The 23,225-nt window shown below is 47.2% G+C and overlaps 1 protein-coding gene and 2 non-coding genes across 3 annotated transcripts; 1 reads left to right on the forward strand and 2 right to left on the reverse strand.

The window, feature by feature from the left end:
- Window positions 1-323: 323 nt before the first annotated feature.
- On the forward strand, window positions 324-22,139 carry LOC147270111 (uncharacterized). Its single transcript, XM_086205018.1, has 3 exons — window positions 324-458; window positions 1,316-1,462; window positions 21,180-22,139. Exons 1-3 carry the CDS (start codon window positions 324-326, stop codon window positions 22,137-22,139), a joined length of 1,242 nt encoding a protein of 413 aa, XP_086061144.1.
- On the reverse strand, window positions 3,529-3,602 carry trnan-guu (transfer RNA asparagine (anticodon GUU)). The gene has a single exon. It is a non-coding gene; the product is annotated as a tRNA-Asn (tRNA).
- trnal-uag (transfer RNA leucine (anticodon UAG)) lies at window positions 8,314-8,395 on the reverse strand. The gene has a single exon. It is a non-coding gene; the product is annotated as a tRNA-Leu (tRNA).
- Window positions 22,140-23,225: the final 1,086 nt, after the last annotated feature.

Genomic DNA, 23,225 nt, shown 5'->3' on the forward strand with positions numbered 1-23,225 from the left:
CTGGCGGGGTTGTGCCTGGGCCTGCTGTGGCGGCTTGGCCATGTTTGCCCCCGGACGCTGGGAAGAGGGTTGGGAGGGAGGGGGAGGTGGGTCGGGAATGAGGGGGAGGTGGATGGTTTGGTACCTGGGACCCTGCTCGCACCCTCAGGGGATCTCGCCCACATTTGGTAGGGGTGCACTTCCCTCTGCCCTGTCCTTGGGTGGGGTGAGCCCTGGTGCAGTGTCTTGGGCTGCCGCCACTCCCGGACAATGGGAGGGTGTGGGGGGACATAGGAGGGTTGGGGGCTGGCCTTTATGATGCTGATCAGACTGGGTGCCCTGACATGGGCTGCCAGCTGGGGGTCCCGCCTTGCACGGTGGGCCTGGGCCCTCCCAGCCCTCACATGGCGGGGTGGTGGACCCTCTGCCTGGATCTCCTGACAGTGCCCCTTGGTGCTCTGATGTGGCCCCTGGACCAGGTAGGCTAGACACCCTGTCAGCTGGTTGTGGTGGTGACAGGGTGTCCAGCGGGGCCGGTCTGGAAGCCGGCCCCCTGCGGGTCTGGCCCATTCCTCAGCACCTCTCATCGCCTCTCTGTCCCATCACATCACATCTTATGTGACACTAGGCCTTGAGGGGCTGGACCCCCCAATTTTAATCACATCGTAGACATTGAGGGCTTGGGGGAGTGCATGAGGATGTACTGGGAGGCGGGGCTCCCATGCCCTGGGTGCCTCCCCCAATTTTAACTGCATTCTAGTCATCCGCACAACAAATAACACAACACCCATCCTGCACCCATGTTGGGATGGGGGGGCAGCTGGGGCGGGGAGTGGGTCCATTGCTCCCCCTTTTACTAAATGCACCAAGGCGGGCCTGGGGGCCTGACCTGGGAGGGGTGGTCTGCCTCCCAGCACGGTGGTTGGGCTGGGGTTGGTCACAGGCCTTGCCGTTGTGTGGTGGATCCTTTGCTGGCAATTTTACCAGGTCTGAGGTGCCCTGGACTGCGTCAGCATCTATGGAGTACTCAGCCCCTCTATTTTCGTTTCTTTTTTTTGTTTTAATTTTCTGGGGGTGGTGGTCCCGGACGCGGGTGCCTTTGGCTAACCCCGGCAGGCGGGCATGGGCGTCTCGGGTGAGTGAGGGTCCTTTTTCCCTTTTTTTGGGGGGGGGGGGCGCTGGCTGGTGGTGCCTTATGGCCTGAAGCCATAAAAACGGGATGGGTGGAGGGGATGGGGGTGGAAGGTTGGGTGGGTGGGTAGCTCTGTCCGGGGACAGTGGGCCTGGTCGTTGTGGTGGGCTGTGGTTGCCCCGCCTGGGCGTGGGGTGTGGGCAGGTGTCGCCCTCGCTGCTGGCGGGCCCCTTAGGGGGCTCCGGCTGGATCTTGGGCTGGAGGGGCTCTATGCCCCTGGGCTCAGCTTGTGCTGCGGGGGGGGTACCCGCTGGGTCCTTTGACTGCCCCGTCTCTATGGGCTGCCTCCAGGTGGGGCGTGGGTTGGGCCTGTGGCTGTTTCCAGGGGTGTGGCCCGGGGCTCCCCGTGTTCTGGGGGTTTCTGGGTGCCCTGGTGGCTTGGTCCTGACCTGCCTGCTATTCTGGACTGGGGGCGTGTTGTTCTTCTCCCCCACATCGTCGACAGTCAGCTACCCACAGCATCCAAGACAAACCATAGCACACTCATACACACGCATATACACTCATACACACGCGTATACACTCGGACATTTATTTTAAAATATTAAACCAAATGGTAAAACCGCAATGGAAATTCTGCAACTGTTTTTTCTTTTTTCTGTTATTGCTCCTTGTTTTGTTTGTTTTTTCTGCTATTGTTGTTGGTTGTTGTCCCCCCCCCCCCCCCCCCCCCCCGTCTTCCCGATCCTGTCCCTGGGATAGGCACCAGGAACATCGATACTGCTTGCCGTAGCTGCTGAACAGGACTCGTGCTGGGTGACTATCATGTGTCACAGCATGTTGTTGTTGTGAGTCACTGTCTGTCACATTATTGCTGTTAGTCTCTTTATAAATGTATTCTGTATGTATATTTTTGCCTGTTCTCTCTCTCCCTCCCTCACCACTGTCGCCAAGTGCTTGCTCGTGTGGGAATGTTGGGTTTCTTTCACTCAAATTGTAAATAGTTTGTTCATTGAACCCCAACGAGGAGAAATGTTACGTTACTTGTTCATTACTTTCATTAATTGTAATGTTTACTGTTATAAATGCATTCTATGATATCACTTCATATTTTTCATTTGGCATTTTATTATACATGAAGTGACTACTTATGTTGAACTCTTACAAAAAAGTAAATATAATCAGTTAATAAATTCACATGTTCACCACAGCTGATGTCTGTCTTTTATTGTCACAATAACAGTGTACATTGACAATGAATGTTGAACTTTCTAATCCACAGTCAAATGTCCTGTGTTCAATGCTGTATTTTACCACATTCATGGTTGATGATATTCAGCAACTTCACTTGAAGAATCACAGTAAAGTGACAGCCAACAGGTAGCACAGACAATGATGAACACAAGGGTCAATATGACGCTGTCACATCTGCAGTCACAGTTTGGGTCCAACTGGAGCTTCTACCTCCTCAACTTCAACTCTCACCACTTTGATACCAACATGGATGGAGGAGCACTTCTCCATCACCCTGGGATTGATGATGTCATTCAATGCCTTCACTAGGAGAAGCACATCAAACTTAGACAAAGGTAGGACAGAAGATGACAGGCAGACGGATCAATACTGTCAGCTCAGCACTTGGAGTCACAACTGAAAAAGATGGCCTTAAATATTACTATTGGCCAACGAAGGAAGTTGAACATTTTCCAAAGTTGCTCTCACTTTCTTTCAAACACCTGGAATGATTTCCTCCAAACCAAAAGAAACTGGTGAAAAAAACAACAAAAACTCCTGGAGAATCAAACTCCACCCTCTGCTCCAACTGGACTTGGGACTTCAAATGACCTCCATTAAAAGTCTGCCTGCATCCCCATTCACTGACTGTTGTGCTGTGGGTCTCCTGGACAAACATGGCAGGATCCTCTTGATCTCCAGGAGTTTAAAAGAGCAGCTCTTTTAAAATGGGTTCTGGCTCCGTTCAGGTTAAGAGAGCTGAGACTAAAATCACACATGAATGAAAGAGGGAACCCAAGAAAACAAGTCAGCGTGAAAGAGGAGCAGATTTTAAAACTCCTCACCATTTCCACCTCCAGGAGTGAAGCCTCCCGGGACCCAAGAGGCTCCAGCTGGCAGAGCTCTCACTGGTTTCTCCACCACCTCGCTAACCTGAGCTGGAGCATCTCAGAACCAAACAGTGACCCCCTTCATTCCAGAGCCGACTCCACAAACTCTGAGCCCCCACTTTACCCACAGCCAGCAGGCCTCCTCAACACTGCATGACACACGACGACTAAATTTAACACTGAAGCGTCTCATCCAGAGATCTGTCACATGTGTCTGCTGTGGAGGGTCAATTTGTCCGTCCACATTCAGATGATTAACGCAGCGACTCCTAAGCACCAGTAGAGCCTGTTCATCGTCCCTGGGTGGGCTTGAACCACCAGCCTCTCGGTTAACAGCCGAGCGCGCTGACCAATTGCGCCACAGAGACTCTGAGGCACCTGCTTTTCATGAAGAGTTTTCAGGCTAAATTCAGTGTGTGAGGTCCACACTGCACATTTGAGGGACCATGAAGGACAGAGGAGAGTCTGACTGTCATGGTGAAAGCCTTCAGCACTAGAACTGAAACAGCCCCACCATCTTAACCCCCCCAGACCAAACAGGCTTCATCAGAAACAGACCCCCCTCCTAGAACATTCAGAGATCATCAGTCTGATTCATAGAACATGACAAACAATCAAGAACTTGTTATTGTTTGATCAGAAGGTGAAACAATGTTTCTAGGTTTGTCTGTTCTGGTCTGAATGAAAGAGGAGGTTTTCTTGGTCATGTGACGTGGATGAGAGTTCAACTAGAACTTCCTGCTTCAACAGGATTTTAGTTTGTTGGGATTTTGTCAAAGCCACTAACCAAACCTCTGAGTGGTGCAGATGTCTGCTGCCTCCTCAGAGCAGACTGGAGCTCAGCCTCACTCACCTGTGGGAGCCCCAGCAGAGCCACCGTGTGATGGAGTTTCAGTTTAGGCTCCAAGGTCCTGGATTGAATGGTGTGTCCTGTGTTTTTAGGCCTCCTGGCACCGATGAATGAATGAACCATTGTTCCAGAGGGAGCTGGTGTCAGGTCAGTCCCTGTTTCTACAAGACCTCCTGCTGCAGAGCCAAACTGGGAAACATTTGAAACTCAAAATCCTGTTCTTGTCACAATCCTGCTCTCCTAAATCAAGGACTGTTCAGTCAATGGTAGAGCAGAGAGGAGCAGAGGAAGAGAGCTGGGACCAGAACCCAGAGGTTGATGGATCAAAACCATCCTCTGCTCAAAGAAAGGAACAAAATAAACCCTTATCTTTAGGAATGTGTGTCTGTTAAAAAGGGTTTCAAAAGGAAATTTGTCTTCCTCCACAATCACCAACCATTGTGAGAGTTAACAACAGTCCACTTTCTGACTGAAGCAAAAGTAGACTTCAAAAGGTTTTTCTGCTTCAACATAGCAGCTAAATTTCCATTTCTCCACTGATTATCTGTTAAGGTTCATGGGGGGGGGGGGGTGGAGCCTATCACAGCTGACATTGGTTGAGGGGCGGGGTTCATCCTGGACAGGTCACCAGTCCATCACAGGACCAACACATAGAGACAGACAACCATTCACTCTCACAGTCACACCTACAGTCAATTTAGAGTATCAATCAGCCTCGTCCCCTCTTGATGTCTTTGGACTGTGGGAGGAAGCTGGAGTACCAGAGAGAACCCACACAGGAACAGGGAGAACATGGAGACTCACACAGAAAGATCCTGTGCTGGAGCCGGGACTGGTACCTGGAACCTTCTTGCTGTGAGGAGACAGTGCTGACCACTGTACCACCGTGCTGGATTTTCTGTAACGTCAAGTACATCTGAACTGGCACTTGACAGTGACAGCAGGAGAACAAAAATCCCAGTGTGTCATCAACATTTCCTGTCAAATCAATGATAGAAGCTGTTGAATTTCTGGATCAGAACAAGGAGAAAGGAGCCCCAATGAAAGAGTGATGGTTCTTGATTCTGATTTTGTTCTTCACTCCTACACCCGAGAGTGAAAGTGTGGGCTGGCTGGGAGCAACTGCCTGCTTCAGAGTGGGAGGAGCCTCAGGACTTTCCAGTGAGAGCTGCAAACTTCCACCAGCGCCCAGTGCCAGCAGGTCTTCATGATGGAGCTGAGAAGAACACAACAACACCAGAGCACTGGAGAGGAGCACAACACTTCTTTGCTTCCTGGCCACTCTCATGTCTGTCTGTCCATCTGGAGCTGGGGGGAGGAGCTTCACATGTTTTTTCTTTTTTTAAAAAGGGAATGACATGACTTCCTCTGTATGTTAGAATATGAACTACTAAAAATGTTCATCTCCAGTTTAAAGTTAGAATTATATTTAAAGTAGAAAAATCTCCCCTCTTCAATCCTGTCACTCAGTGTTGTAAACTGTTTCTAACAAATTCTACTGTTCAACAGTTCAAGTGTTTCTAATGAAGCTGAATGTTCTCCTCTACTTTCCTCAATTGTGTTTCTTTCATGTCCTCCTGAGATCAAAGACAGAATTCTAGGTACAAATAAAGACACCATCAAAGCCCTGATGACATCATCATCAATTCTGACTTTGATCTGTGTCTGTCCAGCTTGTCCTGAGTGGATCCAACAGTTTCCCATGGGTGACTCTGTCGTGGTCTCTCTCCTGCTGTCTCCAACTCTCAGAGTGCTTCTACTGGTTTCTCCCCATCGTCCCTGTTGCTAGGCAGAGCACTGGTGAGGACTGAGGCCAGTGATGTCATCACCTCCAGCTGAGACCTGCCAGGTGATCCTGCTTCATTCAACTCTGCTGCCTCTGCCACTGCCCTGACTGGTGAGGCTGACAGCAGGTTCTCTCTCATCTAAACTCTCTGTTTACAATGGAGGCTGAAATCCTTGTGATTGGTGGTTCAATCATCAGGTCTGTTGAACTCCCAGGTGCCATCACCTGCTGTCTTCCTGGTGCCAAAGTTGTGGACATTATTGAACGTCTCCAGGACTCATCGATCTCCACTCCTCAGCTCACATCCTGATTATACAGGTGTGTGTGAATGACATCACGAAGAGGCAGCCAATCATACTTCATGACCAGCTTGAGTCTCTTGCTAGTTCAAATCAGAGTCTGGGTAAATTCTGTGTTTTTTCTGGCTCCATCTCTGCTCCTTCCAGAAGCAGGGAGCATTTCAGCCTCTTTCCAGTCTGCATGAATGCTGAAAGGCTTCTGTACTGTTTGGCTTTGCTGTTCCCTGCAGCTTGGACATCAGATTAGAACGAACCACACTCACTAACTCACCTGTTCTTAACCAATGAGAGCTGATTGGGTTAAACATGGAAAAACACTGACTCTCTATGAGGATGTTCTCCTGCCCTGTGTGGGTGGAGCCAAGAGAGTAAAAAGACTGAGACCCAGAAATCAGGGCTTCTTCTCTTCCATCTTCAGGTGGTCAGACTGAAGTCTCAGCTCTGACTCTGGATCTGTTCTCTGTGTGCCAACATAAATGTGATTGGACCAGAGAAGTTGATGAGTATTTAGTGAACCTTTCCACTGAGGTGGAACCATCCTGGGAAGAAGGAGAGGAAATGAAAGCTTCTCAGTGTAAAGTTTTAATTAAGCTGGCCAGCAGTTGAACCTGGAATCTTCTGATTTGTAGTCAGACACATTATCCAGTACTACCCTGAGATTAGTGTAGTGTGTTCATGTGTACTTGATTTTACAGAAAATACAAACACTCTGGTGGCATTTTCAGGGGACAAAATGGTGCAATGGTTCGTGCTGTTGCCTCGCAGCAAGAAGGTTCCAAGTTCTAGTCCCGGCTTCATCACAGGATCTTTCTTTGGGAGTCTGCGTGTTCTCCCTGTTCCTGTGTGGGTTCTCTCTGGTACTCCAGCTTCCTCCCACAGTCCAAAGACATCAAGAGGGGACGAGGCTGATTGATACTCTAAATTGACTGTAGGTGTGACTGTGAATGCTTGTCTGTCTCTATGTGTTGGTCCTGTGATGGACTGGTGACCTGTCCAGGATGAACCCCGCCTCTCATCCATTGTCAGCTGTGATAGGCTCCACCCCCCATGAACCACTGCAGATAATCAGTATAGAAATGGAAATTTAGCTGCTATGTTGAATCACAAAAACCTTTTGAAGTAAACTTTTGCTTCAGTCAGAAAGGAGACTGTTATTAACTCACAATGGTTTGTGATTCTGCAGTAAGATCAATTTGTTTTCCACCCCTTTTTATCAGATTCACATTTCTAAACTAACAGGTTTATTTTGTTCTTTTCATTTACCAGAGGACAGTTTTGATCCATCAGCCTCTGGTTCTGGTCCCAGCTCTCTTCCTCTGCTCCTCTCTGCTCTACCATCTATTAAACAGGTCTTGATTTAGGAGAGCAGGACTGAGACAAGAACAGGAATGTGAGTGTTGAAGGTTCACAACTTGGCTCTGAAGCCTCAGCAGGTAAAGATTCATCTCTTATTTCAGAGGTGATTTGAAGAATTCATTGTTGCTGAACTGTTGATGCTTCAATTTCTGGACGTTCACTGGTGGAATGTTTGAGGGTCAGAGGTGAAAAGAGGACAAGTGCACCTGTTGTGTGTGATGGGGCACCAGCATGGAGGAAGTTGTCATACATTTCTAGCTAAACAGCAGGAAACTTCATGTAAAGAATTAAAATGATTTAATTCAGTGTTTAACTCCCAGGCCTCTGGAATAAAACCCAAGGAACAACTGACCACCTCACCATGACTTCACCCTGATAACCAGGAGGTAACCTGGTAGTCAGAGCAGCGGTGCATAGGTCTGTGGACTCAGAGGAGGGTTCTTCTTCTGGTCCTGGGTTTGAAGACATCAGCAGCCTTGTTGGAGTCAACTGGGATGTTCCTCTCAATAGACAGCAGCATTAAATCAGAGAGCCTGTCTGCTCCATGGCTCCTCCTGAGCTGGTCCTGGATCAGCTTCAGTTTGGAGAGTCACCGTTACACTGAAGCAGAGGTCACTGGCAGTGCTGCATATACTGGGAGGAGCCTGTGGCTCTGGGTACACTGTGCCCATGTCGTTGGCTTGAAGGCAGCTCAGCGTTACTGCACATTGTTGAGTGACAAAAACAGCCAACACCTCCAGCACAGAGAGGAGAGACCTGACACACCTCTCCAGAGACCTGGGACATGATGGCAGTGGTGGGATTTGAACCCACACCTCCTCAAAGACTGGAGCCTAAATCCAGCACCTTAGACCGCTCAGCCACACTACCTCACTGAGCAGGTCAGTGAGTTGGTCTGCTAAAGGCATGTTGAACAGGAAGTAACATAATGATTTCAAACTTATTCTGAAGGGTGACCCCTTCCCTCCCGTGGTCACAGGAAGTGACGACAGCATCGCTTGAAGAAGCCGGGAAAGAAATGGAAAAAGGACTCAATTTAAACAGAGCCTTTCTACCTCAGCACGCCATGCTAGCAAACCCCCTTTTGTCTGGTTTGGACAGACAGACAGACAGACAGACTATTTTATTAATCCCTTTTGGACGTTCTGCAAGGGAAATTGCACTCTCCTCAACATACATTCACAGCACTGTTACCATAGATTAGACTAAAAATAGCAAAGAAGAAAAAACAAAGACTATATATATATATCTATCATATATATGTATGTATATATATATGCATATATACATGTGCGGGTGCCTGTGTGTACCTGGATGGTTATGTATATGTGCATAGTGACAGGAATAATCATAATATTAATTGTTCTTAATTGTTATTATAACAATAATAATGATGATGATATAATATAATAATGATGATGATGATATAATATAAAACATATAATAGTTATAATAAAATAATAATAGCAGTAGTAACAAGAATTATATAATAATAATAATAAAAAATAATAAAATAATAATGATACTACTACTACTACTACTACTACTACTACTAATAATAATAATAATAATAATAATGTACAGTCTCTTATATTGCACGAGTGTCCAGTTGTTATCGGGGCAAGCTAATGGTGCTCAGCCCTCTCCTACAGTCCTTCTGTTGGCCCTCCCCCCCTCCAGTGAGGAGTTTAACAGTTTAATGGTTCGGGGGATGAAGGAGTTCTTCAGTCTGGTTGTTGTTTGGTGACTGTGGATGAACACACAGGAGAAGTGAAGCATGAATCTGTGTTCCTGTTCACTTGAATACATGCAGGTGTAGCAGGTGGAAATACGACTGTTTATTTTTGTTCTGATTTCAGAACTGTTGACACAACGGTGTCAGATTAAAGCATCTCCACCTTCCAGATGCTGGTCTCCTTCTGGGGTCCTGACTGACCTCCATCTTGTGTTCTGGATCCACCTAAACCCAGCAGCTCCAGATCCCTGAACTCCTTACAGGGATAGAAAATGGCTGCTGGATGGAAGTCCCCCAACTGTGGCTGTTCTGAAACTCTTCTCCTCAGTCACTCCTGAGTTGACACTGAGATGGAAACTCTGAGTATCAGGTTCAGAACAGCTGATCTGAGTTGGTCCAATCAACTGTGAGTACGTTCACCTTGAGTGTCACACGTGCACAACCACCACAAAATGCCATCATCAATGGAGCCCTGATACCACGAGTCACCATGACAACCAAGAACAAAATAACAAGTTACTTTGAAACAACGACCTTCATATATTTATGATGACATCACCAATATGAGCCTTCCCAGTCTGTCAGGGGGTAGAATTCAGTCAGCACCAATGACATCAGAGTCAGAGTTTAGAGATCAAAGACAGACATTAAAGTCAATATATTAAATTTGATGTTTCCATGGAGGGGCAGTTTGACATTTTATTTTGGATGCATTTATATTTTAGAATCAGAAAGGCAGTTACAATGACATCATCAAGACAAAACCTGGTGTTACAAAGGTGAGGTGAACAATTTTAACAGTCAATCCCAAATTTAGGCCTGAAGTTAGAAAATAATATTAGCTAGCTAGCAACGTTAGCTAGTTAATGTTAGCAAGCTGGTGATATTAAACACCATCAAATAGTTAAAACAAGGTCAGCAGCTGTTATGATGATGGTCACATGATTTAACCTTCCTCCTGTGGGACCTGTTTTAGGATTTAAATGCATCAAAGAACCACATCAATTTGTTTATTGTATCAAGGATTTTTGACTTTGTCAGGAACCTCTAGTTCAACAAAATCAAACCAACAAATGTTGTTCACTGAATGATCAAATAGTGAGGGTCTGTCTGGACCAGTTATCAAAATAAGATGATAAAGCAACAGTCAGAGCCAAACCTGAAGTCAGAAGTGCACTGTCAGCAACACTGCCAGCAGTTCCTCTCTCAGTCATGGGAGCTTCAGGGACTCTCATCAGCCTCGTTCTCCCATCGACCTGCACAACAACACAACAAACAAAGACCATCCTTGATGTGTCTGCATAGAATGCATTTGTGTTGTGGACCCACATCCACCAAGAGTGCAACAGCGTCCTCCTCAGCAGCCCTGCCTCAACACCAACCAGAACAGCCACAGCCACAACCCCACTCAGGACCTGATTCCAAAAGAAAGAGGTGTCAGGACTGCCCAAGCAGTCAGGACAGCAGGACAAACGGATTGTGCTTCAACTGCAGGAAACATCTCTGCAGAGAACACACACAAGTGTCACACATGAATCTAAACACAATCAATCAATCAATCAATCAATATTTCCATGGATAAGGAAGCCTAACAAGGTCACCAAGAGATGGAAACAACTTGGAGGATAGAAAATTGTTTTAGTTTATTTGACAGCTGATTGAAGACGTGGATCAAAACTGACCGTTAACATAGAGAATGGAACAGGAAGCTGACACTAGAGGAAGGTTCCAGCTCTGAAAAAGGAGTTTGATCAAAATCTTGAACTGCCAGTAGAAATATCCTTTTGTATGTTGACCTTTGTTGACAGAAGTCACTTTAGCTTGGCAGTGACAAGAATGGCTGCTAGCTTGACAAAGAACTGCACAAACCAGGTTCAAGCTGGACTTTGGACCCTGGTATCTGCAACGACTCCATCAACTCCTAATCTAGCAGCTCTGCTGGGTCCAACTATTTAAAAGAACATTTGACAGACCTGTGGAGCAGTGAGGACACACATGAGTTGATCACATGATCCACTGAAGCGCCATTTTACCTGCCACTGAGGTCACCAACATGAGCTGGAGTTGGGACTCTTGAACTGAACCTGGTATCACAGCGACCCCTACTGCTGCAAAATGGAACAGCAACATTGAACCAAGTACAGGATTGGAGGGAGACTGATGGTCGCTGTTTGGGTTTTTGAAGAACAAGGAGGGCGTGGCTTCAAGTTGGATTCTCAGAGACTATTTCCCCAACCTCTACATTGGAATCTACACTGTCATCCAGTCATGTGACTGAAGTCATCCAGTCATGTCAGTGATGTCACTCTGCAGGACTGTCACTGCCGTCACATTATAGAAAAGAATCCAGACTCCACATTTATGGGGCAGGTTTGGTCTTTAAACACTTGACAGTTCCAGGAGATTTAGTCTGGCTCAAGATCTTCAGATCAACCCAGGACAGAAGGCTATGACTCCATTGGATTGTATAGTTGGAGCATTCAGAGATCTGGTGGATCTCAGTAGGAGCTGTATTTATCCACTGAATGATCCTGGTCAATGTGATCCTGCTCCTCCATCTCTAAGGCTGACAGAGCAGGAGGACCTGACTGAGAAGAAAGCTGCACTTGAGCAGCTTCAGTCTCTGTGTGACAACACACAGGCAGAAAACCAGAATTTGAGGGAACAAGTTTCTACTCTTGAACGTGAGAATAAAAGAGCAATCCAGGAGCTCCAGAACATCACTGCTGTGGTGGCCAACCTCAAAATGGACCAGGACAAGAACCAGACTCAGATAGAAGATCTGAACGCAACAGTCCACAGTCTTCAGTGTGAGGGGAGGAAGGTTGATGGAGAGAACAATGAGCTCAGAAAAGAGCTGACCCAGGTTCAGTCTCTGAGGGAGAGAGAACAGGTGGAGATGAAATGTCTTGAGGAAGACCTGACTGAGAAGAAAAGTGCACTTGATCAGCTTCAGTCTCTGTGTGACAAGAGATGGACAGAAAACCAGAATTTGTGGGGACAGGTTTCTAGTCTTGGACAAGAGAAGATCATTGCATATCAGCTGGTAGAGAACATGTCTGCCATGGTGGGCAACCTTGAATCTGTGAGGGAGGAGAACCAGACTCAGATCAGAGACCTGAACACACAAGTCCACAATCTTCAGCTTGAGGTGAAGATGGTTTACAAGGAGAAGTGTGACCTCAAGTGTGAGCTCAACTCCATCCAGGCAGAGAAGAACAAAATGAGAGAAGAACTCACTGAGAAGAAGATGACTCTTGAACAGCTGAGGTCCCAGAGTGAGGAGAGAGAGGCAGAAAATGGATGTTTGAGGAGACGAGTTTCTACTGCATCTCAGGAGACAGAGACCTTCACTGCAGAGTTGGCCCACCTCAAATCAAGGAAGGACCAGGACCCCACAAAGTGTGACAGTCTGAATGAAGTTCAGAGTCTTCTATGTGCAGTGAGAACACAAAAGAAGAAAAGGAACAGTGCTCAGAGGGAAATCCTGGGAAATCTTCATGATTTAAAAAGCTGTTTGAAAGAGGAAAATCATGACCTTCAAGTGAAGGTCCAGCAAACTTCTGAAGAGCAAGCAGACTCTCCCCTACGTCCAGCCAGAGAAGAGCAAACAGACTCTCCCCAACGTCTAGCCAGAGAAGAGCAAGCAGACTCTCCCCTACGTCCAGCCAGAGAAGAGCAAGCAGACTCTCCCCTACGTCCAGCCAGAGAAGAGCAAGCAGACTCTCCCCTACGTCCAGCCAGAGAAGAGCAAACAGACTCTCCTCTACGTCCAGCCAGAGAAGAGCAAGCAGACTCTCCCGTACGTCCAGCCAGAGAAGAGCAAGCAGACTCTCCCCTACGTCCAGCCAGAGAAGAGCAAACAGACTCTCCCCTACGTCCAGCCAGAGAAGAGCAAGCAGACTCTCCCCTACGTCCAGCCAGAGAAGAGCAAGCAGACTCTCCCCTACATCCAGCCAGAGAAGAGCAAGCAGACGCTCTCATATGTTCTTCTGCAGAGGAGCGATGGGATTCTGCTGCATGTCCTGCAACTGAAAAGCAGAATGATGGGGGCACCCTGGAGACTGGACCTGCTAGGGGTCAAACCAGAGGTCTACTGAGCCGTGTGACATCTGGTGTAGAAGATGCTCTGTTCATGTTCATCGTTTTTTCTTTGTGTGCTTTTCCTCAACTTTGTTTTCTTTGTTTATTATATATGATGATACCTTGATCACCACAGCAGTTGATCCCAGCTTGATTAGCTGAGTGCTTTGCAGTCTAAAGCACTTTAGTGATACCTGTGGGGTCCCTTATCCTCCCTGACCACAGGGATTCAGCCTCACTGAAGGAGAGGGAACCTTCCAGGTTGCTGCTCCTAGACTCTGGAACGCTCTCCCACTGGACATGAGGACGCGGTGGACACCTTCAGAAAGAAGCTAAAGACCCATTTGTTTAGTAATATTATTGTTCATGATGGAATCGTCCCTCTGTACCTGCCCACACAGGTCAAGAGGTCAAATGATTCCCTGTTTAAAACAGCTCTTCCATCACATGGATGTGCATCCCAACAGTCAGAGCTCACAGACGCTCCTATTCCCTCCGGTGTGAGGCACTAGGAGTGACTGATGAGGGTCAGGGGGGTCAGGCTAGTCCAGATAGTGGGTCTGTATGAGGTTGTTAGGGAGGGATAAGGTAGTGGCAGAGTTCAGGCTGTAGTTGTGCTCCAACAGTTGAGACAGGGCAGGACAAAAAATGACATCCTGATGGCGTTAGGAGTGATTCTTACAAGAACCAATCAATAAAAGTGGGTGGTGACCTGCTCATGTGACGCTTGTGTTGATGATTACTGGGTCTCCTCCATGCTCATTTATCATGAATGAATCCCTCTGAGTAAAACACCTGATAACTCCTGAGTTGTTTCACAAAATGTGTGTGTGTGTGTGTGTGTGTGTGTGTGTGTGTGTGTGTGTGTGTGTGTGTGTGTGTGTCTGTGTGTGTGTGTGTCCCTACTGACTGGAAACTGAATAATAACCAGACTAACTTTTATCTTTGACCAAGTCTGATTGACTCACTAAATTCATAACTCAAGTGATTATTTAATTAATAAACAGAACATGTGTCTAAAGTCATGATCAAATTCATGTAAAATCTGAGCAACGAGGGTTTGAAAATGTTCCAATGAGTCAAAACAATGTCCAGGGATCAACAGGGACCTTTAGATCCACACCAATCTTCCCTGACCTCATAGAAACTGGAACCTTTCAACAAATAAATTCAAATTCAACTCAGCAGCAACTCTAGAACAGTTGCTAACTTGCTAATTCCTGTTAGCTCCAGATCAGACAATGCAGGCGCACCTTCATGCTTGGTTGTACGACCGTCACCAGTTGAAGCTTCTCTGGTTCAACAAACTCTGGGGACTCAAGACACAAGTCAGCACCGGTGCAGGTCCAGATCCAGATGTTAGCTGATGGGGACAATGGCTTAAGGGAGCTCCAGGGAGCTGGTTTGAACTGGTCCCTCATCTCTGTGAGTAGAAACCATCTGAGGTGGAGGGAAAAGATCTGCTTTGACCTCCTGATCTCCCAGTAAAGCCAGTATAGATGTTGAGCTTGGAGGAGTTGATGGCCTCCTTCATCTTCTTGTTGGAGATGTTTGCTAAACTCAGCACCACCACAGATCAGAGGAACGTCCACTTGTCAGCTGGACACTGGAGTTTCTAGTGACCTGCAGGATCTTAGTTGTGGTGGCAGCAGGCCTGTTCCAAGAGCTTTGCTCACATTCATGATCAGGCTTCATCATGGTTCTGGACCACTGAGTGATAGAAGCTGATCCTGGGGGTGGACTGTCTTTAGGGGGCTGAGGTGTCTGGTGGTCTTGGTGGACCCTCTGCATCTCAAGCTGAGACCACAGAGTCCTGTGTTCTTGAGTCATTGTGTATAGTCTCTGTTGTTGGAGATCTCAGTGTGGTCCCTGATGGTCTAGTGGCTAGGATTTGGCGCTTTCACCGCCGCGTCCCGTGTTCGATTCCTGGTCAGGGAATGAGTTATTTAGAGGTTGAGGGAGAGGTGATCAGGTGGTCCACATGATGGTGGAGGTGATGAAGTGTGAGTCCATCATGGCTTCACTCTCACCCCCATTGTAGTGTTCTTGGTTCACTCTGCCATGGCCCCATGTTGAAGGGTGACTGTCTCATTCAGGTTCAACCCTTAGTGAGACTCTATTAAGTCACTGACTCCTGCAAGGACAAACTGTAATCCTCCTTCGTAGCTTTGGCTCCTTGCAGCACAGAAAGTCCATTCACTGATGTAGGAACTGGAAAACTTAGAGCTCTGGTCCTCCGTTCCTTCCTCCATTGAGCAGAACAAACACAGAACAGAGAGCAGTTCCTCCTACAGTTCTCAGAAAGTCTGAGGGCACCAAAGACAGGAGGGAAATGCAATCAATGTTGAATTCATTTACATTTCTTATATTTGATCAAAGCTAGAACTTAATAAGCTGCCATCGACCTTGATGACCAACTCCTTCACTGTGTAGTTCAAAGTCCCTGGTTTGATTTGTGTCAGGACTTCAGAAGCTCCAATCCTCTCTCAGGTCCAGTGAGAGTGGAAGAGATTATAAATGAGAGAAGCAGGGCCCTCACTCAGAACTGAACCAGCTCAGTTGGGAGAGCCTTAGACTGAAAATCTAAAGGTCCCTGGTCCGATCCCAGGTTTCAGCAGAGGAGCAGCATTGACTTTACTTTCCAGTGGAGGAACTGCAGACATGAAGGAAACTAACATCTTGTCCTGTGCATTCTTGTGACATTCAGGACATTTTTGGAGCCTCTTGTTGGATTTTGCCACAGAGAATCAGAGCCAATCAAAAGCCTGGTGGACTTTAACATGGAGGACTGAACAAGTCAAGAAAGCATCAGTTTGACCTTCACAGGTGTTTCTGTTCCTGTCTCAATGCTGTAGAAAGAGCCTGAGGAGCTCAGATGGTAGAGCATCAGACTTTTAATGTGAGGGTCCAGGGTTCAAGTCCCTGTTCAGGTGCTGTGGAGGTTCCAGTGTTTGACAACATGGTACTGGATGAAGTTCAGTGTTGAACAAACTGTCATCATCAAAAGTAGAAGTGTTCTTGTCTTGCCACTGTGAGACTGTTGCTAGGAAAGTGACCAACAATAATTTCATGTGGCATGCAATTAACAAAAGACCATAAATAACACTGGTCAAGTCATTTTTATTTGTTTGAACCAAATCACAACAAAAGTTCTCTCATGACTCTTTACTAGTAGAGCAGGTCCAGCACCAAACTGCTTCAATGAACCTCCACCCAACAATTCTCCACCAGCAGCACATCCTGCAACATTGGTGATGAACACCTTCCTTTTAACAGGCAGGAACGTGGAGCAGATCCAGGATCAGTGGTAAGGGATGTTTGCTTTGACCGGTTGGGGGGAAAGAGAGCAGGAGAGCGGGGCAGAGACAAAGACAGATAATGGAGGAAGACAAATATGCAGATGGAAAGAGAGGGACAGAGATAAAGAGAGAGAGAAGTGAAGAGACTGGTGGACAGACAGGAGAAGTGGTGAAGGGTGGATGAGGCGTCATGAAGCCTGTGGACGCCATGACACTGTGTTACTGTCACTGAATACTGACACCTGCTGGACTGTAAACCTCCCTGCAGGCTTGACCGACTGAACTGACACTGATTTGATGACCCGTGAACACAATGAGATCATTGAAGTCTTTGCGTTCATACTGGATCGTTCCATGTCTTTGAACAATGGGACCATGATGTGAAAGTCTCAGTGAAAGTGATGGGAATGAGGACGCTTTGTTTTTACAAATTTTTATTAAAAAAGAAGTTTTTCCAACGTTTTCAAATCAAGTCTGTTGGGTTTCTTGAAGCGATTTCTCCTGCCGTGGAGAACACACGCTCACATGGCCCTGATGATGACGGCCTGCACAGGAAGTCTGTGGCCAGCAGGAAGAGGCTGGGACAGGCAGTCTGCTGGCTCTTCAGTGCACCAGAGGATCTTGAGTCCGTCCAGTATCTGCTAGTATCGCTGTACTTGATGTACTTGATGTACTCGCTGGAGTTCCACTTCTTCCAAGTCTCCCCACTTCATCATCCAAGTGCTGCCACAGGTCATTTAAAGAAAAAACAAACAAACAAACAAACCATCCTTTTAGTACAATTTCCAAAAACCAACACGATGATGAACAACATGGCTGATGGGGCTGAGAGAGCTGTGATGGAAACGAAGCTGCAACAGACGCGCGAACCAGAGGGAGGAAACCACGGCGTTTCACTGCTTTACATTTAGAATCTCACGCCTAGCCGGAGAAGCAGGGCCCGAATCAGTCATGTGGTCACTGCTGGCTGGCGAGGCTTTGGACGTCACCACATACGTCATCAATACGCGCTTCACAAAACGAGAAGAAGACGCGGGAAGCTTTGAACACAACAAGGAAAGAAGGAGAATTCCGTGAAGCCCCGGCCTCGGTCTTTGTCTCCTGAAGGCTGAGTGGCGCCGGTAGAACCTCAACATGTGCGCCGCGCAGCTGCTGCGGGTGTCGGTCCAGGAGCGGATCCTCGCCGCCGCTGAAGACTTCCTGCTGCAGCTGGGAGAAGGAGACTCAGCGGCTGGAGTCCCGGTGCTGAGAGCGCTGCTCACCGAGCGGCTGGCGGCGGCCGCGGAGCAGATCGTGGCTCTGCTGGAGGAAACCGTGGCGGAGTACGAGCGGGAGAACCGCCGGCAGAGGTTGCTGCTCGATGCCGTGCTGAAGCCCCGAGTCAGGCTGGACAGAGCAGGTGAGTCCCCGCAGGGACCTGCTGGGCCCCTCATTCAGTCCAGGAAGTGGAGCTGCAGCAGGGCCGGTTCTAGACAGGCATTTGTAAGGGGGCAGACAGGAATGTGAAGGGGGCACATGGTGGTGACTGAAGCCTGATTTATGCTTCTGCATCGTGGCGACGCCGTAGCCCCTACGTCGTCATTGTGCATTTATAGTTCTGCGTCGAGGGAACGCGTTGCTCTGTAATTCACCGCCAAGCCACTAGAGGGGTGTGGCTTTATCTTCGTATGGTTTTGGGGGACTCTTGTCGAATTCCTTAGTTTTCTTCCGGTCAAAGCACATGGGTCAGAGACAGAGACAACAATGGAAGTTGTAAAGGTGGTCATACCTGCGAACCTCCTCGATAACTCTTTCTTCGGCTTGGTCCATTTTTATTTTTGCGTGTTGCTCTCACCACAGAAACTTAAAAAATAGCGGTGTTGTTGTGCTGAACCGGAAACGTCGTGTGAGCGGACCAATCACAGTCCGTTGACGTTCACGTCACTATGCGTCGACGCGACGCGTAGTCAGGATTTTTTGGAGGTGCACGTCGGGCTACGGCGTAGGGGTCTGCGTTGACGGCGTAGGTACGGCGTCGCCACGACGCAGAAGCATAAATCAAGCTTGAGGCCGGAAAGGATGTGGTGGTTTTGGGGGGGGGGGGGTAAGGTGGTTCTCTGGATCACTGTTGTTGTCATGTAATTGGATTGCACTTTGTCAGACCTTCACCCTCAGACCGGTCCAACCTGGTCCCACATGAAGGCTAAAGCTCAGTTCACACTGCAAGATTTTAGGCGTCAGTGACTTCCCTCCCCATCAGGCTGAGGCATTAATGAACGCTCCTGTGCGCCGACAAATCTTGTCGTGTGAACAGCAGCCTGATTGAGCGTCGACGGTGTGAACAGCAGGGCCTGTCGCTTACAAAAGTAGCGTAGTTTGAACAGGGCTTGAGCTTCTGCTGGTGGAACTCTGAGGGTCCCTGATGCCCCAAAGCCCTGACCAGGAGCAGGTGGCAGTCCCTCGGGGCCAAATTAAAAAAGAAAACTACAAAAACATTTCTGGTTCCAATTCTGAGATCAACTTACAAAATAAAGTCAGAATTATAAGAGCTCTCAATGTAGCCGATATTTACCAAACTGAAGGGTTGGCGTTGTTAAACCTCTTGTTTGTCTTCTTGTCCTGTTCTCAGCTTCTTGTTTGGAGCACCTGAACAGCTCCACTCTCCTTTCTCACCAATCCACTCCTCAACAACAGCCTCCTGTTTCCCTTCGCAAACTCTAACAAACCTCCATATCCAAGTCATTTGTTCTGGACTTCTCATGGCCCAAGTTGACCAAAGTCCTCTTTCTTTGATGGAACATGGTTTGATGGTAGGGGGTTCAGATCCATGACAAAGTAGAGAAGGAACTCTCCCAAGAGACAATTGAAGACTCAATTGTTCAGAGTGCACCGATGCACTTAACCTGACTCTTCTCCTCTTTGTCCTGTGGGGTAGAATAAGTCAGAGGGTCCAAGACCCAGCCCTTAGTGATTATGTAGCACTAACTGTGTTATGTGATGTTGTATGTCTGTTATATTATATTTTTTTAAAAAAAGGGGGGGGGGGCGACACTTCTTCTGCCACTAGATGGCAGTACCTGTGACCAAATCACAACTGAAGCACTTTTGCGCTTCCTATGGACTTTTCCTTAATTAGGTCTAAATTCTTGCTTGTGTTGTACGTCGCTTTGGACAAAAGCGTCTGCTAAATGAAATTGTAGAATTGTAGAAGATGCTGAGACGCATCAATGACACGGAGGGAAAGAGAGGAGGTGAACCTGTCCTCTCATTGCTGCCTTTTCCAGTGGATTCTTCAGCTTCTGCAGTAAATCTGGTCCACATTCAGTTTGTGGCTCATCTGTTACTTTCTGAAGGGAGAGAGAGAGAAAGAGAAACGTCATTCTGAGTGCAACCCAGTGGGCCAAAATCCCACCACAGCGATGTGAAAGACTCATCGCCTCTTATCGCTCACACTTGACTGCAGTTATTGCTGCAAAAGGTGGTGCAACCAGCTGTTAGAGGCAGGGGGGCAATCATTTATTCACATGGGCCTTTGTAGGCTCAGATGTTTTTTACCTTATTAAATAACAACTAACTTTATAACTTTCTTGTGTTTTATCTTCGCATAATATTTAGGTTTGCTGGATCTGAAATGGATGATCGTTACAAATGTGCAAGAAATATCAGAAATTGGTTAGTGGGCAAATACTTTTGTACAGCACTTTAACTCTCATTCTCCTGCAGGATCTCATTCCAGAAATTACTGATGAATCAACTGGCAGATATGATGGGAACTATGACCTTTGACCTGGGTGACACAACGTTGATCCAAGCATCTGAAGCCAGTGTTTCTGTTCCCAGTTTGCTGACTGGCACTTTTCATTGAGTTGATTTCTGTTTCTGTCTGTTGCTCCACTGTTTCAGAGTAAAATGAAGAGATTTCTGATGTTGCTGTTTGTGTCCTGCAGATGTGGAGCAGCTGCTGGTGATTAAAGAAGAGGTTCCCCCTGAGCTGCAGGACCCAGAGCCCCCCCACATTAAAGAGGAGTGGGAGGAGCTCTGGACCAGTGAGGAGGGAGGGCAGCTTCAAGGGCAGCAGGAGGCTGATATCACCACGTTCCCCTTCACTCTGGTCCCTGTGAAGAGTGAAGGGGACAAAGAGAAACCTCAGTTCCCACAGCTTCACCAGAGTCTAACTGAGGAGAACTTGAAAGAAGAGTCTCTGAGCAGCAGCCCAATTCATCCTCTGAAAACAGAAGCTGATGGAGAAGAGAGTGGAGGACCAGAACCAGAACCAGCCAGCAAGGTAGATCCAGATCCACTTGAACAACCCCAGACTGAAGACCAGATGTCAGACTCTTCTGAATCCGAGACAGCAGTCAGTGAGGATGATTGGGTCAGACCTGATAACACAGCCTCCTCTGAGCACAAGGAACCCTTTGGCTCAAGGAAGAATTTGCTTCAGAAATTGAGCCCAGGACAGGAAGTGACTCATTGCAGCTCAAAAGAGCAAAAAGTAAAGACTGAAAGAGAATCAGAGATCATCAGGAACGTGACCTTTGGTCCTTCTGAATCTCAGACAGAAGTCAGTGAGGATGATCGTCCCTTCAGGTGCTCAGCATGCAGTAAAGGTTTTAGAAACAGAAGGAAGTTGGATGTACACATGAGAACACACACTGGGGAGAAACCATTCTCATGCTCAGTTTGTGGAGGAAGGTTTTCAGAAAAGGGATATCTGAAAAGACACATGAGAACACACACTGGGGAGAAACCGTTCCCCTGCTCAGTTTGTGGCAAAAGATTTTCAGAAAATGGATGTCTGAAAAAGCACATGAGAACTCACACAGGGGAGAAGCCATTCCCCTGCTCAGTTTGCGCTAAAAGATTCTCGGTAAAGGGACAACTGAAAAGACACATGAGCACCCACACTGGGGAGAAACCATTCCCCTGCTCTGTTTGTGGCAAAAGATTCTCAGAAAACAGACCACTGATAAGACACATGAGAACGCACACTGGAGAGAAGCCGTTCCCCTGCTCAGTTTGTGGCCAAAGATTCTCAGAACAGGGACATCTTAAATCACACATGAGAACACACACTGGGGAGAAACCGTTTTCCTGCTCAGTGTGTGGCACGAGATTTTCAGAAAATGGATGTCTGAAAAAGCACATGAGAACTCACACAGGGGAGAAGCCATTCCCCTGCTCAGTTTGCGCTAAAAGATTCTCAATAAAGGGACAACTGAAAAGACACATGAGCACCCACACTGGGGAGAAACCATTTCCCTGCTCTGTTTGTGGCAAAAGATTCTCAGAAAACGGACCACTGATAAGACACATGAGAACGCACACTGGAGAGAAGCCGTTCCCCTGCTCAGTTTGTGGCAAAATATTCTCAGAACAGGGACATCTGAAAAGACACATGAGAACACACACTGGGGAGAAACCATTCCCCTGCTCAGTTTGTGGCAAAAGATGGTCAGACAAGGGAAATCTGAAAAAACACATAAGAACGCACACTGGGGAGAAACCATTTGTCTAAACATGGCACTGAAGCTGTGACAAAAGAGTGGGAGAAGCAGGTTGAAAGTCAAATAATGAATGTATCTAACTATTAAAACACAACAGTAAATCAAAAATGGGCCCAGGTGCTTCCAACTCGGAGGACTGATCAGCTCCCCACCCTCCACATACCTGCTTCAACACCAGAAACATCATGAAAGACATGAGATTCCGCTTGACTTTTCAGTTCAACCTGTGTTGGGAGCTAATTTGCAGTATGCGCACAAACTTGGTTACATTTGGATGCTGCAAAAATACATCCCTGCAATTCTTCAAAATAATTAATAACACAAGAACACACATTAGGTTTGTTTTGCACTGGAATTGTCCTTGAAGAGCTTCACAAGCGGGGAGAAGGATTTTAAACTCCACGCTGGATTTTACTGGAGGCCAGTGCAGCAAAGTTAAGACTTGGGGGTCTTGCTTCCTAGTTCCTGTCAATTTGCATGCAGCTGCATTGTGGACCAGCTGCAGAGTCTTCAAACACTTGTTAGTACAGCCTGATAATAAAGAGTCACAATAGAGCAGTGACATCACTAGATAATGTGTCTCGAAGGGTTTGGGGCCAAGCACAGGAACTTCTGTCTTATCAGAGTTGAACAGTGAAAAGTTATAAGTCATCCAGGCCTTCATGTCTGGAATGCATGCTTGTAGTTTAGACAACTGTTGGCCTTCATCCAGCTTTATTGAGAAATAAACTGGGTATCATTTGTGTAACAGTGGAAATGTATGGAGTGTTTTTGAATAAAATGACCAAAAGGAAGCATACATTACATTTACAGGTCAATTAGAATCTCTTGAGGACAGGAGCTGATTAATTTGATCCTAATAGTTCCTATCTTGTCCTCAAAGAAGCTCCTAAAGTCGTCTCTGCTGAGACCTGAAGGGGTCCAGGGTCTACAGAGTCAGGACTCTGTCAGTTTAGCTCAGTGCTGGAAAGAAACCTGGACTGTTTTCTGTTCCTCTGTTAGTGATGAATATTAGGAGGCTCTGGCTCTACTGAGGACCTTCTTATCCATTTGAAGAATTGTCTGCCTCTTGTTTAGTTGCCTGGTGATGGAATTAC

This window comes from Aulostomus chinensis, chromosome 1, assembly GCF_037954235.1.
Source record: "Aulostomus chinensis isolate RoL2024-O1b breed Wild chromosome 1, RoL_Achi_v1.0, whole genome shotgun sequence".
Taxonomy (NCBI): domain Eukaryota; kingdom Metazoa; phylum Chordata; class Actinopteri; order Syngnathiformes; family Aulostomidae; genus Aulostomus; species Aulostomus chinensis.

What these genes read in the sequence shown, in the direction of transcription:
- LOC147270111 (XM_086205018.1), top strand. Translation starts at nt 324, where the DNA reads ATGGGCTGCCAGCTGGGGGTCCCGCCTTGCACGGTGGGCCTGGGCCCT. An exon ending in TGATGTGGCCCCTGGACCAG is followed by an intron (nt 459 to 1,315) that starts GTAGGCTAGACA and finishes GGGTGTGGGCAG; the next exon opens with GTGTCGCCCTCGCTGCTGGC. An exon ending in TCTCTATGGGCTGCCTCCAG is followed by an intron (nt 1,463 to 21,179) that starts GTGGGGCGTGGG and finishes TCTGAATCTCAG; the next exon opens with ACAGAAGTCAGTGAGGATGA.